Consider the following 15,715-nt stretch of genomic DNA (forward strand, 5'->3'; position numbering starts at 1 on the left):
TTTCCCTCCAGTGGCTCAAAAACAACAAAAACACACAGAGGAAGAAAACAAATGCTGTAAGACAACAACAGGCTATCGAGGAAAGGGAATACAAGAGTCCACTGCATGATTCGTAAAACCTCCCATTGATCTGAAACGTCTATAAATGAAAAGCTGAGAGTGAAATGACAAGGCGGAAGTGATGCTAAGGGCTCCACGTGTCGGGGTCCGGCACGTCTGCCAGGGGGGTACACCTTGCACGCCTCCTCGGACAGCACGAGCGCACAGCCCACCGGTCCGCAGCGCTCACCTGGCTGCAGCACCCGGATCTCCAGCAGGTTGGAGGTCCTCTCCGCCAGCCGTGTCCAGGAGTTGTTGTAGTTCTTCCGCCACAGCTCCGCCACACACTGGTACTTGCCTGCCTCCGTGTCACTGGCTCGACTGATGCTTAGGCGGACGTTGTTGCTGGACTCGGCCTTCTCGATGGCAGTTCGGGTTCGGAAGCCGGAGGACCTGTCCCCCCACTGGACCCCTCCATCCCGGGTGAAGGTCACCAAGTCGTGGAACTCCACCGTGCCCACCGGCTGGAACCGCCACGTCACCGCCACGGGGACCCGGGCGGGATAGTGGGGTTTGATGATACACTGCAAGTCAAAGGACTCGCTGTAGGTCACCCCCGGCGTCCGAGAGACGGCTGTGACGGCAAAGCCCGTTTCTGCAGAGAGAGCAGAGACATTCAACCAGAGGAGGCAAGTGGCTTTCTCTGGGCAGTAGCACATCAGCAATGGGCAGCTGGCAAAGCAAGCAGCATGGAGCAGACACTCTCGGGGCCCCTTTTCAGTGCTCAGGCTTGTGTTGCTTTTACTATCATGCTGAGGACCAGCCCACCAGTTTACAAGACTCCACAGAGAGGCCTACCAATTCCTCCTGAGCTGCACTAGCCCAACCCTTCCCGATGAGATCCCCCCATGGATTTGCTGCTCCCCTGGAATGAGACACCACAGTCCTCTCAGGGACTGATTGCATGGAGGCAGGGTCACTCCTAGAAATCTTGACATTCCATGAGAAAACAGGAAAAGAAAGCCCCAAAGCCAATCTCCTACACTGCATAGGAGGTAAACACAACCACGCAGCCCCAACACCTCTTTTCCTGGTCCCCTAATGCACTGGGGCCAAAAAGGGAAGCAGATGGAGTAGACCTCCAGTCCCTTTCCCACGTCCCTCATGAAATCCAAGGGCAGAGCAGGTGGGGACCTCCAGTGGCGTGGGGACAACTGTCCTAAATGCAGAGTTCTGCATTCTCAGTGGCTGTAGTCTCTCAATATTCCCTACTGGATGGGCAGCACTACTGGGCCCTAATCCGGACTCCTCAATATGAGTACCTCAGAGTTCCTTCAGCCTGGAAATACTATTTAATATTCACACATCGATCATAATCACAAAGCTAACAGCAGCCAGTATTTATTGAACCCTATCTAGGTGCAAGCATGGTGCCAGCTGCTTTTCCCCAAGACAACCCTGTAGAACAGGAGGCTTATCATCTCTTCCTACAGATGTAGAAACTGATGCAGAGAGAGGTTAGATAAATTGCCCAATATCAAGCATCTAGTAAGTCAATGCCAGAGTTAGCCTCCAAATCCACCTGTAAGTGACTCCAGGGGCCTTTTTAGGTTGCTTTACCCATGGAAAGTATAACAGAGTGGTTAAAGGTCTAGACTGGAGCCAGCAGCCAAGACTTTGATACTTCCTAGCTGAGTGACATTAAACAAGTTACTTAACTTCTCTCTGCCTCTGTTTTCCCGTCTGTAAAATGGGTCCCTGTGAAAATTAAATAAATCAGTGTTTGTAAAATGCTTCAAATAGGACCCAGCACATGAGATATACTATATTTTATTAAATAAAATGAAATAGAGGGCTGGGCATGGTGGCACAGGCCTGTAATCCCAGCACTTTGAGAGGCCAAGGCAGGTGGATCACGGGGTCAAGAGATGGAGACCCTCCTGGCCAACATGGTAAAACCTGGTCTCCACTAAAAATACAAAAATTAGCTGGGCATGATGGTGCATGCCTGCAGTCCCAGCTACCCAGGAGGCTGAGGCAGGAGAATCGCTTGAACCCAGGTGGCAGAGGTTGCAGTGAGCCGAGATCGCGCCAATGCACTCCAGCCTGGTGACAGAGCAAGACTACTTCTCAAAAATAAAATAAAATAGTAATAAAGCAAAGTACTTTAAACTCTGTATGTGAAAGCCTGGCTACAGGATGAATCTTTTGGCTCTCTATGGGGAACTTAAGTTGGCAGATAGTAGGATCAATTTGCTGAAAACTCTGAGCCTTCACTTTGGATTTCATAAGCTATCTCTATATACCCTTTAAAAAAAGTTTACGATATGGAGGCTCATCCTTAAGCATGAAGTGGCTATGACGGTCACTGTACCTATGTGTAGGAGGTGTTGCATGAGAGGGTACAGGACAGAACCTCAGGGGCAGGACCCACACCAAGTGCTCCTGGCCTCACACCCGAAAGACAGAGAGCTTCTCCAAGCAAATGACTGTCTAGACCTGAGACGGGCACATGTCATGGTCACAGAGCACCTGGGCTGCTCTACTGAACAGTCATAATGGCTCATTGTGCATTTGGGACCCACATCGAATTATACTGACAAGAAAATTCATGTGTGTCATTGTTAACTTTAGACTGAAAGGACAACCTTGGTTAGTTTAGAATGCCCTCCCATTCTTCCTTGTTCAGTCCTTTAGGCCACCGGATTATGGCTCTGGTCAGAGGTATCACGGTGGTAGAGATCAAATGAACAGTATTGGCCCCAGGATCCCAGGGCAGAGCCCCTCAGTGCCCTTGGCTGCGAGAACCACCAGACATATGGTGAGTACAAAAAAACTCGGGATGACGTGAAACCACAAATTACTTCTAGAAACAATCCTCACTAATTCTAATCACTCCTCGGATATTCCTAACCTTCCAGGATGGTAAAACAAAACAAAAACTACCAGTACTAGGCATCCGAGAGCTGACCCCCAAGTTCCAGCTCATTGGCTCCACGCAAGTGCTGCATATGGACACAGGGACTGAGCCGATCAGGGAACTCGATCGCTGGAGGAACTTTCTAAGACAGAAATCTGAGCCGTACGATTACTGCAAAAAGCAGGTCAATCTTTAGGATTAAGCTTTAGAAAATAAATGTAAATCTAATTTCAGAAGGGAAAGAAAATGAAGGACTCTGTTAGGGACAAAAACCCTTCCGGACTGCCATCTTTACTGGGAGTATCCAAAAGCACCATCATCCCTACCTGCAAAAAAAGGTGGTGACACAGTCCCAGCAAGGGGACACAAAGTTGCTGAGGACAACTGATGTCCCCTGACAAACAGAAAGACCTGACATAACAAGTTTCTTTCCCAGCAAAGGCACAGACTGGTGGCTTAAAATTTAATATACTGATTATATCAGGCAGATAAATGTTGATAGAAGCCTCTTTACGCTGTGAGAAGCAAAACTAATCTTTGGTTTTAGCAAATGTCAAGGTATCTTTTCATTTCATGCTAATGAGGAAATAGCTTTGTTAGGTAGGGGCCCCATCGGGAGTAGATAAAAACTTGTAGCCTTAGGCAAAGTATTTAATGTGGCTCCTCAGTCTCAGTTTCCTCATAAAATGAGAGTGTCTGTCACTTGGCTAGGTGAGGATTCAATGGGACAACTAAGCTTAAGTGTTAAGGCTCAGCCAGGAACATAGTCAATGCTAAATAAATGACAATAGGTGACTCTGTTGTACCCTTCTCTGCTCACTTTCAGGAAGCTGGCACTGGGCAGCAGGGCAGGAGAGACATGTCACACAGTGCTCTGCCGCTCTGCTCTCTCTCTCTTCAAGGCCAGGCTGGCAGTGGCCACATTCCTCCACCTGGGGCCACCACTTCAATCACGGACCTGGACGGAATTCTGATAATACCACTCCCTGCCAGCCAGACTAGGAGTTGTCACAGCTCCCAGCTATTGCTATCCCCCAGGAGCCCATCCATTGTGGGTCCCTTCAACCTTGCTGGCACCACCTTAATTAAACCCTTCTAAGAAACAAAATAGACATAAAGGAAAGTACTTTAAACTCGCTATGTGAAAGACCGGCCGCGGTGTCCTGCTAGAACCCTGACTGATGGAAGTCAGGATAAGGTGTCTGACAGCGAAGCAGTCTCCACGGCAATCCCACTGCCAGTCCGACCTCTCACTCACCGAGAGCTGTGATGGAGATGAGAGTGCTGGCCCGGCGTTCCCCAACAATCTGCCACTCTCCGTCCACTGCCCGCACCCATTCAGTCACGTGACATTCATACTGGCCCTCGTCCTCCTTCCTGCTGTTGAAGATGCCCAGGCTGAATGAGTTGGGCTGCACCTGCTCCATCTGGATGCCCCCAAAGCTGCTGCGCTCCCAGTAGGACGAGCCTGGCTGCATGGTGCCATCCCGGTCTAGCCACATGATATTGCTGCGGCGGTTCTGCCTGTCCACAACCTGCCAGATGACAGAGAAGCGACCCTGCGGCCTGCCTGCCGTGCGGACGCTGCAGGAGAAGTGCAGGTCCTCGCCCTCCAGGATGATGCTGGCATTGCTGGCCACCTCCACGGAGATGCTGCTCTCTGGGAAGAGGGAGAGAGAAACACACTGGAGGCTTTATGGTCTCCACGGCACCCTCCCCACAGAGGAAACAGGGGGAGTGGTGCAAATGGAATCATATTCAGGTATGGTGAGCCTCAGAGGGCAAAAACACTCTGGCACTTGGTGCTGTAAGCCTGGGCTGGTTCTGGGCATTGCTCCCTGTGATTTTAGATCTGATAATCTAGGATGTTCTTTGCTGTGTGCAGAGGACTGGGATAATGAGGTTCTAAGACCTGAGACTGGGTAAGAACCTAAGAAACACAACATGGTGGCATGATGTTTAGCACATTGACAATGTATTGGACGATCTATTCAGCTGGAGTTCAGGGTGTTTCAAGTTGAATTTTCAGCCAAGACGAGTAACTCCGAAATCCTCCTTCACTTCACTCTTCCTACCATTCGGTACTACAGCAATCAAAAAAAGGCTGAACATCCATAATGTGCCATTTGAGTCCTTCAGGGCAATTTAGGAAATAGAAAAAAAAAAAAAAACCCAACAGGAAATATTTGGATGATTACGTGTGCTTAAGTGTGGGTAATAACGGAGCACAGATGGTCTGATTTCACAGAGTGTGTGAGGAGCGGGCTTTCACTCTTTCATTAACACAGAGGAATAAACCAGAGCCAGCAGCTCGTCACCACCACTCTCCCGCCTGTCCGGTCAGCCTGGGGCTCCTCTGCTCTCTGTCTGGAAACATTCTGCCAATCCAAGTTTGGGATAAGGATTTCACTCCCTTCCCTGCCTCATCTAGCCTCTGCTGCTCACTTAGCTATCTGAATTCACTCAGTTGAATTATTTAAACTCGACATGCCTCCACCTCTTTTTCTGTAAGACAGGTAGACAGCTACCTTTAATTGTAGAATTCTTTGAATATTAACAAGTATGTGAGATGACGTATATAGATTCACCTAACACACAGTAGGTTTTCAAAAACTGATCATCATGATCATGATTCATTTTACTATTTCATGTAACTTTGTTTTTATAAACATCATAGATAGCCTAATACATCTTAATTATGCATATAGTATTTTGTATAATTATCTACATTGAGTTCAGAAGGTTCATAAGTATTGAAGAACACAAAGCAACTAATTTGGGTCCAATTTTTAGGCACGCACCACCCACATGAAATACATGCAATAATTTTAAACCAATTAATTAAATCGAATCCCAGATTTTAAGAGGCATGCCCAATTATCAAGAGAAAACACACACATACACATAACAATGCATTTGAATCAACTCTTTTCTCTCCTTTATTTCCCCAACAGGCAGAAACAAAGACGAGCACTGAGCCTTAGCATGTAGCTCTTATTATAGGGAGGATGCCTGCTACCCATTCTGGATTTGCTTGTTTTATGCGAAAAATAAAAGGTCTGGATGGGGCAGGGAATAGCAGTTTTCCCAGGAGGGCAACCTCCTCCAGGATTCATACCAGGACGCTTCACAGAGATGATCAGGCTCCTGAACGGTCACCATCTATAGCACTAGTGGTTAAGAGGATTGATTTGGAGACTTCCTAACTCTGTAATTCTGTGGTTCCTCCTTAACCTACCAAAGCTCCATTTTTCTCATGTACAAAATGGAGATACGAATAGTGCCTACTTCCTAGGGCATGACATTGAGAGGATTAGAGGAGGTAATTATTTTTCATCATCATTAATAACAACAATATTCCTCTTGATTAAAGATTCATCCCCACTTTTATCAATTCAAAATAAGGGATTAAAAGGGCAACTTCAGCACAGGGGGAGAAAATCCTTTCGCTTGTCTTAAGCAGAAGAATGACTCTACAGGACATCACTCCCATCCCCTACTGTCATCCCTGTGGACACTTATGCAGGTCCTGGCTCACTGATTGTAAGGGCTGCTGTGTGGTGCTCTGCTGCTTCAGCAAGCCTGGAAAACCCACGCAGTTACAAGGTGGGGCTGCAAGAAGAAAAGCTGTTTTATTACAGCAGCTGAGGCAAAGGCAACTGCAGAACTACAGGCCTGGTGCCTCACTGCCCACTAAGGCTATTTACAAGGGTTTCCAGGCCTGAGAAAAGGCAGCTGACAATTTTAAACTCTCTGGATTAAGTGAAAACTAGGACAGAACTGATGAGAATCTGAGTACACGTTCACAAATGAAATTTCGAATCGGGAGGCTGCTGGTGTAGCACAGGCGAAGCGCAGGGCGGTGGGTTGGAGTCAGAAACAGATAATTCCTAGTGCAGTGCAGGCTCAACCCCTAACTGAACAATCAGCTCTGCCACTTCCTGTGTGGTGCTCTGATTTCTTCATTCATCAGATGGATATCATATTGGCCTCCACAAGGATTTGAGAGGTGGAAGCGGAGAAGGAGATGATCTACGCAGAAGCACTTTGGTCTCTTAGGAGGAGAAGCACCATTAAAATCCAAGGCATCATCACCATTCCCGATGTGATTGTTGTTCTTTGGCAGACTTACCCAAGTGGCCTTGGGACAGGATCTGGTGGTGCTGGGGGACTTTAACTACCCAGTTATCTGCTGGAAAAGCAATATAGCAGGCCACAGATCATCAAACAAGTTCTTAGAAGGGGTTGGGGGAAATCTTAGTACAAAACCATAGGAAGTAAACAGCGTGGCTGCCCTTCACTTGATCCTTAGAAAACAATGAGGAATTAGTTGCAGGTTTAAAAGTAGAGAGTCCGTGGTTAAGGCAAGCACAGACTGACGAGAAAATAGTAAAGAGAGTAGGCATTCAGTTCGATAATTTCAACTGTACAGTATTCAGCAAGCACCTACTCTATGCAAAGCACCATGCTAGGCATTGCAGGGAATGGCTAAGAAACAAAAGAATTTCAAGATAATTAGGGGTGTGTATGGTTTTAGCAAAATAATAGTAAGGGTAAAAGAAAATATCCAGTTGATGAGGAAAGAAGAATGGAGTGGCAAGAGGACAAGAGGACCCCTGTGGCTACTTTTTACTTCACACTTGAAGAGAAGCATTTTAAATATTGAAACATACAAATAAAAATGTAAAGGAAATTATTACAAGGCTCAGAGAAAGAATAGTTTGAGCAGCTGAGAAAAGCTTAAAGGTTAGTCTCAAAACTTTACCACTTGTTTAAAATCAGAGCATTGTTAAGTTTTTATTCTCTTCACTAAAAACAGAAGTATGAGAGAACAGGATTAAGAAGACTATCTTGATACTATGAATGTTTAAACACAGCACAAGCAAACACTGGGAGTTTCTGGAACCCCTAGCAATGGCTACCACCCACCCACAGAACACCAGCCTGCATGGAGGCCAGGAGCCCACTGAGGCAGCCTCAGAAATCAGCTAAGCTTAAAAGGCTATGTTCCAGGAAGACGTGAGAGGTCCCATCCACTGACTTAGAAACGCAGTTTCAGCAGGGAAGAGCCACTTAGGGAAATGCCAGACTTTACACCTGAAAAACCCAGACGGCAAACCCTTAATAATGCACTTTATGATTTCAAATCCTCCCATAAAAGACCAACTCTCCTGAAGTAAGACTTCGAGGCAGGCATCTACCCACTTCTTCTGGGACTTGATTTCCACACAGGAGCAAACAGCCTTCTGGGATTCCTGGTTTCCCTCCAAGCTGAGCTGGCACTGCTTGTGCATGCTCGGGGCTGCTAGCGCTCGGATAGGCCTATGCCCAGCCCCGGCCTGCCAACAAGATCCTGACCCTCTGCTATGGGGAGCCTGCTACCTGTAGGCAGGTGGGCTACACAGGGAAGAGAGGCCCTGTGGTTCTTCTCCCAGCCTTGCATTAACCTCGAGGGCTCCACCTGCCCTCCCCTCCCCCTCACCACGCCGTTCCTTCTCCCCCTACCTCCCCTAAGTGATGCTGAAACACAGAAGAAAGCAGCACGTCTCTCTACTTACTGAGGGGGAGGACTATGATGGGGATGTTCTTGGGACGCTTGCTCTCCTTGTCAATGAATTCCCCGGTCACCGTTTTCTCTCGCTCAGTCACCCGGCAGTTGTATTTCCCGCTGTCTTCCTGGCGGAGGTGGTAGATCTTCAGCACAAAGACACTGTCACTCTCTTTGGCCACCTTAAGCTGTCCCCTGGCTTCCCGGTGGGCGAATTCGCTGTTGAGGACAGGCACGGCGTTAGGGCCCATGGTGGCAATGAGCGAGCTGTTGAAGGCCCAGGAGACAGCAAAGTAGCGGTCGGGAACATTCTGAGCCTCCAGGATGCATCTGAACTCCACCTGCTCACCCACTGTGTGCAGCCGCTTCTCCGTTTCCAGCCGAACAGTGAATTCTTTGTCTGAGAGGACAAGGAGAGAGACACGCCCTGGGCGAATGAGGGCCCCAGCCAGCTAAGCCACCTCAGCACATCCCCACCACCCTTCCTCTCCTTTACACACTAACTGCGGGGAGGACCACAGTGCTCGTCTTGAGAGGAAAATCCAGCTCCGACCCAGGTTATCTGAGGTCCAGAGAAACCGCTGAATATCACAGAGAGTATTCAAAACTAGTTCAGCCCAGACAGTCTAAACAACTTGTTACCCCAGTTAGGACCAAGGGGGCTCATTCCGATGCTTTAGATGTCTTAGATGAGACCCCCAGGTCAGTGAGGAGTCACTAATATCACTCAAATGGTAGATTACAAAGATCGAGCCTTGATATATGCACTCACAACTCCATTTAAGCAACAGCGTTATAAATATTTTTAGCAGATATTGTAAAACTGACCCCACCAAGGTCTGTGCAAAAAAAAATTACAGAGTGGCCTAGATGCTGGCCCAGTCCCAACAAATGCTCAGAGATGACTATATTACAATTCCCTCTCTACCCACCATGTGAATACTGGACACAAGACATGGGTAAGACAAACCCTAACAGAATCACACAGAGAAAACGAAAACTAATGTCTGTTCACTAGTTTACTACCTGCCAGACCAAATCGTCAGGCAAATTTCAGGGGAAGTAGGTACTTCCCCACTAAAGTACCTACTAAGTACTTTTACTTTGGTGGGAAAGTACCTACTTTAGTGGGGAAGTACCTACTAAGTGCTCTCACGCCTGGTTAAATCTCAGTGGGTACTTTCCCACTTGGTAAGTACTTAGTAGGTACTTTAGAGGGAAAGCACCTACTTCCACTGAAAGCCAGACAGCCTCTGAAACCCAAGCAGCCTCCAGAGAGCTAAGTGTTTTTTTCAATTTTTATTTATTTTTCAATTTTGATTTATTTACTTATTTAGTACGACAAGGTCTCGCTCTGTTGCCCAGACTGGAGCATAGTGGCACAATCACAGCTCACTGCGGCCTCGACTTCCCGGGCTCCAGCCATCCTCCCACCTCAGCCTCTTATGCAGCTACCACATCCGGCTGATTTTTGTTGAGCTGGGTGTTTAACCAGGCGTGAGGGGGTGATCAAAGAGGGACTCGTCACCACTAACCGCATCACTACAACCTGTGTACCGGTGTGCAGTGGCTGTTAATCTCATGAGACAGCTATCTTATCTCATAGACACCGAGGGCAGAAGTCAGGGGGAAGGAAATGGAGAAACTGGAGCTGTGACCACTGCCCAGTTCTAGCTCTGTTCCTCTAAAAAGAACACTGAGGGGGGACATCCCATGGCAGAGACGTTTGAATTCCACGTAGATTCATTAGCTCTGACCTTGCCTGCCTTCCCTAGACTGCCATTTCCCATTATCTTCAAGACCTCACCCACTCATCCCCATCCCTGGCCCTCTTCAAGCAGACAAGGATTCTGTTTATTAAGAAGGGGGAAAGGAAGAGGACTTTATATTCATACGAAATCTTTTGACGCCCATCATAGAAAACATTCAGGTGAAGCAAGGGGGGACCACCCAGGCCCTCACACGCCTTCTCCCTGCAGTCCTGGGCACGCACACATGCACACGAACACCCCCACACACCCATGGCTAACCTCCTAGGCACCTCTGAGGGGCGCCCAGGGTTCCAAGAACACTTAAAACTCTTGGCCCACAGAGTCAAGCCCCAGCTCTACATCACAGCATGTGGGGCTTCCGGCTGCCTTTCCTCTCATCATGCACATCCGGAACGCAACATGGAATCAGACTTGACTTCTTTCTGCTCGCCACACACACCAAACACTTTCACTCCTGTACGTTCACGCTTCTCCTCCTGCTGACTCCTCAAGCTTCCACACTCAGTTCAAGTCACAAAACTTAATGATTTTCCTGGATTTGTCTTATCAACCCTCCCATTCAGAGAAAATAGGAAGTGCAAGAAGACTTCCTACTTCCTGTATTCCTAGAGCACTCTGAACAAATCCTATGGATGCACTTAGCACATTCTACGTGGCCGTTGGTTCTCAGGTCTGCCTAAGGGCTAGGCATCTTTGAAGCCCCTAATGCCTATCACCATCACACCTTCAATGCTGTGGAGACTGACTACATGTTTATTGAAACGAACTAAGAAAAGGATAGAGCTGGAGATGCAACCGCTGAACCTGAACAGCACAGGAATGGAGGGGGAAGTCATCAACCTTTTCTTCACTCAGTTTTCCCTTTGCTGGCTTAGTCTAGATACATTTTCAGGGTAAATTCAAAAAGTTCTAATTCCAAATTGGTAAGATTAAAATAAAGAAGATTAACTGATGCAACCTAATTTGAAAGCATTAAGACTCAAAATTTGGCCCAAACTTTTGAAGCTGATCTTAAAACTATCCAGGAAGGGAAAGGATAAATATAAAATAAAGCCCCTTGCATAGATTTCTTAATACTGAAAGATCCAGAAGCCGCTAAATGTCCTAGAGAGCAAATAAAGTGCTCCCCTATGGTAAAAGCTCGCACATCCATTAGATGACTTACTAAAATGATGTCCAGAAATTGCTTCTGCCCTAGAAGCTATGCTTGAAAACAATGTAGATAGCAAAAGAATCACCTGGGAAGCGTGAGGCAAATCCAGCTTCCCAGGTCCCGTCCCAGGAGCCTCTGACTGAAGACTACTGGGACGAAGCCCCAAAATGTGTACTGTTAGGTAAGTCTGAAGCATTGCTCTAGAATGGCAGAGAAAGTATGCAAAGACCCAGACAAGGGACTGCAGCCAATGGGACAGGGAGACCAAGAGATAGGTCCTGAAGAGGGACCCCACCTGTGCTGAGACTTCATATCCCAAAAGCTACATCTGCACTCACTCACCGGAACCACCACAACCCTCACCGGAAGTGAGCATCCACACAAGGAAAGGCTTTCAAGCCACTCACTGCAACTCAGTGACGGCACAACAACCACTCTCCAAGCAAAGCTGGGGAGCTGAAGGCCCATGTGAGAACCTGCCCCTCAGCCCAGCAGAGGTAGCCACAGCCAGCGACAGCCGTCAGCTCTGGCCTGGAGCTTGGTGGGCTCAGCAGCCTGGAGAGCAGTCTGGGGCCACAGGAGATACCAAGAGGAGCCAGGGAGGGTTTCCATTGACTGAGCCACCACCATTTTGCCTCAGCTCTAAAGAAATCATGTGACCCCCTGAACGTGCCCAATCTTGTCTGATCTTGGAAGCTAAGCAGGGTCAGGCCTGGTTAGTATGTGGATGGGAGACCTCCTGGGAATAGCAGGTGCTGTAGGCTTAATTTCTTTTAAAATTAAAAAAAAATTTTTTTTTTAAAGAAATCATGTAACCTCCTCAGGAACCCTTCCACATCTTCACTCAAGAAAATATCTACAGTGGAACCTGGTACTCTCAGACTGGCCTTGTCAACTTGCCCTGTGGCTCCTCCTGGGCCCCAACATAAAGTAATCTGCATTCAGCATCCTCACTTGCAAAATGGGAATACTACCACCTACTCCCCTCACAGAATGTCTGTGGGACTGTGAAGTAATATGTGATAAAGTATTTGGGAAATTACAAAACCTCACCAAAGAATATTATTAGATAAAAAAACAATAATTTAAGCCAAAATGTCTCTAGTTCATGCGGTTGGACCTTGGATGGAAGTCTCATTCTCTCAAATGTCTTCTGGAAATGAAACCGGATGGGTACCTGAGGAAGGCAACGTCACCGAACAGGGCGGCAACTGTGGCTAATGGGAATGAAAGCCTGAGTTTTAAGATGCAAATGGTTTCTCGGAAAACGCCCAATTTTTAAAAAGGGTTTCTAATTCAAGAAAATGTAAACACCATGTAGGTCAAAGAATGCACGTCTCCAAGCAGGACTCAGTCTGCAGCACCCGCCTGTGACTCACGTCCCAGGATACCCAGGCCCCACACATCCCTCAGCTCCGTCTGGCTGTATACAAGACCGGCTCTAACTTCACATGAAAACCTGCTGCCCTGGTAGAGGTGCCCAGAGAAGGAGTCCCCATACCCTCCCAGTATCTGGCAACCTTCACCACCTGGTAAAAGACAGGACAAGAGGCTCAGAGACACTCACCAGTTGGCTGGACGTTGACCACAGCTCCCTCGGAACGCTTTCGGGTCATAGCATACCACGACCCATCGGGATCCTGGATCCACTCAGCAGCCTCGCAGTAGAACTCGCCCTGGTCGGAAGGCTGCAGGTGGAAGATGGTGAGGCGGAAGGTGGTCCTCCCCAGCTTGTCAAGCCGCACCTCCCCCAGGCTCTGCCTCTGGGCATATTCGCTGCTGGACTGAAGCACGAAATCTCGGCTCAGGGAGATGACCTCCACAGGCTTCTCACCACCTTTCTGCCGGAGCCAGGCCACAGACAGGTGGCTGTGCTGAACGGTCTCTGAGGACACCTCACAAGTGAGCTCCAGCGGGTCCTGCTCCACTCTGTGCAGAGTCTGGGGCATGGCGGTGGTCTGCAGGGAGTCTAGGATCACTGCAACACAGAAAGTCCCAAGAGTGCAGTCACAAAGCCACAGAATCTGAGACTCCCAGGGGCTAAGCTCCCATTCCATGCAGGCATCACTGCACTGCATCCCCAACAGTTGTCCCTGAACTAGCGATTCAAAGCCACAAACAGCCCCAAATGCACATAACCAGAAAGAGTTTTATGTTTGGATTTGGAAATGCATTATTTTGGTACTTACACTTACCTGTTTGGTATTTTGATAACACTTGGATAAAACATGGGGTGTGTTTCATATGACATAATCAATGGACTCCCTGAAAATACTGTTTTGAACAACTGTCTTTTAGGTGAAATCACATTTGTTATTGATTCTACCACTGCTTTGAGATACTTGAACTTCACTTCTGGCTGATCCTCAAATGGAAGTGCCTCGTGTTTTAGTTCTGCCTTTCTATACAATATCCTTATTTTCCCCTTTCTCTCCTTCCCACACCCCCATTCTGCAACTTACTTCAGCAAGGGAGCCCTGGAGAGACGATGTTTTTAAAAACCATTTTTAGCAGAGAAAATCATCATCAAACTCTATTTTTAGTAGGTTTAATTTTCACGTAATTCATCTATCAAACAGGTCCTGGCTGGAAGGAAGCCACAGTCTGGAGAGGTTCAGGCAACAGGAGAGATTTCCTCTGTGATCCCCAGAATCATACCCGGATCCTTGCTTGCCTCTTTCTGGAGATTAAATAGCACCACCTCTCTGTCTGATGAGAGTACCCTAGTCACAACTAATATCTGTTTTCTCCCTGTTCTCACCCAAGGATTAGATCTTAAAGGTCTCCTGCTGGGAACAGCTGGGCGCAGTGGCTCATGCCTGTAATCCCAAGCACTTTGGAAGGCTGAGGAAGACGGATCACCTGAGGTCAGGAGTTTGAGACCTACCAGTCCGGCCAACATAGAGAAACCCCATCTCTACTAAAAATACAAAAGTTAGCCAGGCATGGTGGCACATGCCTGTAATCCCAGCTACTCAAGAGGCTGAGACAGGAGAAACGCATGAACCCGAGAAGGGGAGGCTACGGTGAGCTGAGATCACATCATTGCACTCCAGCCTAGGCAACAAGAGCAAAACTCTGTCCAAAAAAAAAAGGTCTCCTACTGGGACCCAGACTTGTTAGAGAAAGGAAAAATAAACAAATAATAGTATTTGTATTAAGAAAAGAATTAGCAACACCCACTGCTGAGCTGTGATAAAAAAACTGGAAATGAAGACAGGCAGTAAAACGGAACAGCCCTTTCACACTGGCAAACACTGTGACCAGTGCTGCCCACATCGGAAGCTCCCACCTCCCTCTTCCTCATGTCTCCTTCAGCATTAAGTAGCAACAAGGGAAACAGCCAGGTCATAGTTCCTTACACATGGAGTCAAAGGACTTGCAATGTACGAGGTCTGAGCAAGAACCCGCAGCCACATGTGCTCCCTGCTTCAGCAGCGCCCTGTGGGTCTCAGAGCTGCCCAAAGGCCTATCTTTCCGAGAGGTTTCTCCTCTCTTCCAACTGATGTCATACGTCTTCTCTTCCTTTTCATTCAGATCATCAGCCACAAATGTTCTTGCCATATGTCTTCATATCCCTTTCCACCAGTTAAGGGTTAGTTAACTTATGAAAGTCTTGACATCTGCATTAGACCTTTTTAAAGTTTCGGCCTAAACCATCTATTATTTACAAGTGAACACAGAAATTCAGTTTACTTGTGCTAGCTGTTGACCCCTAAAATATGTGGGGAGAGGTGGGATTTTTAAAAAGTCAAATGCATGGCATAAAGCAAAATGCCGCTACTAAAGAACTGAGTCAGGCCTGGAGCTGGCCATGTGAAAACAGCGCCTCCTTACCTACTAGGTTCATCCTCGCGCTGTAACTCCCAAAGTACTGCTCATCAGTGTTGGGTGTGTGGCATTCATACTCCCCGGCATCCCGGGCCTGAAGATCTGTGATGTGCAATAGGGCTGAGTTCCCCTGGACTCTTTCTATGAAGATCTTCCCTCCGCGGACGCGCTGGGTGTAGATGGCATAGGGGAAGGAAGAGTCCACGGTGCTGACAATCTGCACCTCTCGCTCTGGGGCTGAAGGCAGGTAAATGGACCACTGGAAATTCTGCTCAGAAGGTCCCTGGTAGCCACTCACATTGCACCAGATAGTGATGTGAGAGCCCTCCGTGCGGTACAACGGTCCTTCCTGAACGGTGACCAGCCGCTGTGCCGACACCACACCTACGAGGAACAGAAACACGCTCGCTTACTTCTCAGACCGAAATGCAAAGTAGGCAGCAATCTCCAAA

General features: G+C 47.8%; 1 protein-coding gene across 4 annotated transcripts in view; it reads right to left on the bottom strand.

Moving 5' to 3' along the window:
- Nucleotides 1-15,715, bottom strand: part of IGSF3 (immunoglobulin superfamily member 3) — a 93,577-nt gene that overhangs the window by 25,564 nt on the left and 52,298 nt on the right. For 2 of the 4 annotated variants that reach the window (XM_017975052.4, XM_078332848.1), the window contains 6 exons: nucleotides 15,270-15,647; nucleotides 13,000-13,410; nucleotides 8,518-8,907; nucleotides 7,092-7,151; nucleotides 4,218-4,619; nucleotides 290-694 (listed from right to left, as the gene is read on the bottom strand). In XM_017975052.4, the coding sequence (XP_017830541.4) occupies nucleotides 290-694; nucleotides 4,218-4,619; nucleotides 7,092-7,151; nucleotides 8,518-8,907; nucleotides 13,000-13,410; nucleotides 15,270-15,647 (2,046 nt within the window). The remainder of the gene's footprint in view (nucleotides 1-289; nucleotides 695-4,217; nucleotides 4,620-7,091; nucleotides 7,152-8,517; nucleotides 8,908-12,999; nucleotides 13,411-15,269; nucleotides 15,648-15,715) is intronic. The other 2 variants (XM_017975053.4, XM_009001964.5) reach the window with 2 other exon arrangements.

Source organism: Callithrix jacchus, chromosome 7 (genome assembly GCF_049354715.1).
Source record: "Callithrix jacchus isolate 240 chromosome 7, calJac240_pri, whole genome shotgun sequence".
In the NCBI taxonomy this organism is placed as follows: Eukaryota; Metazoa; Chordata; class Mammalia; order Primates; family Cebidae; genus Callithrix; species Callithrix jacchus.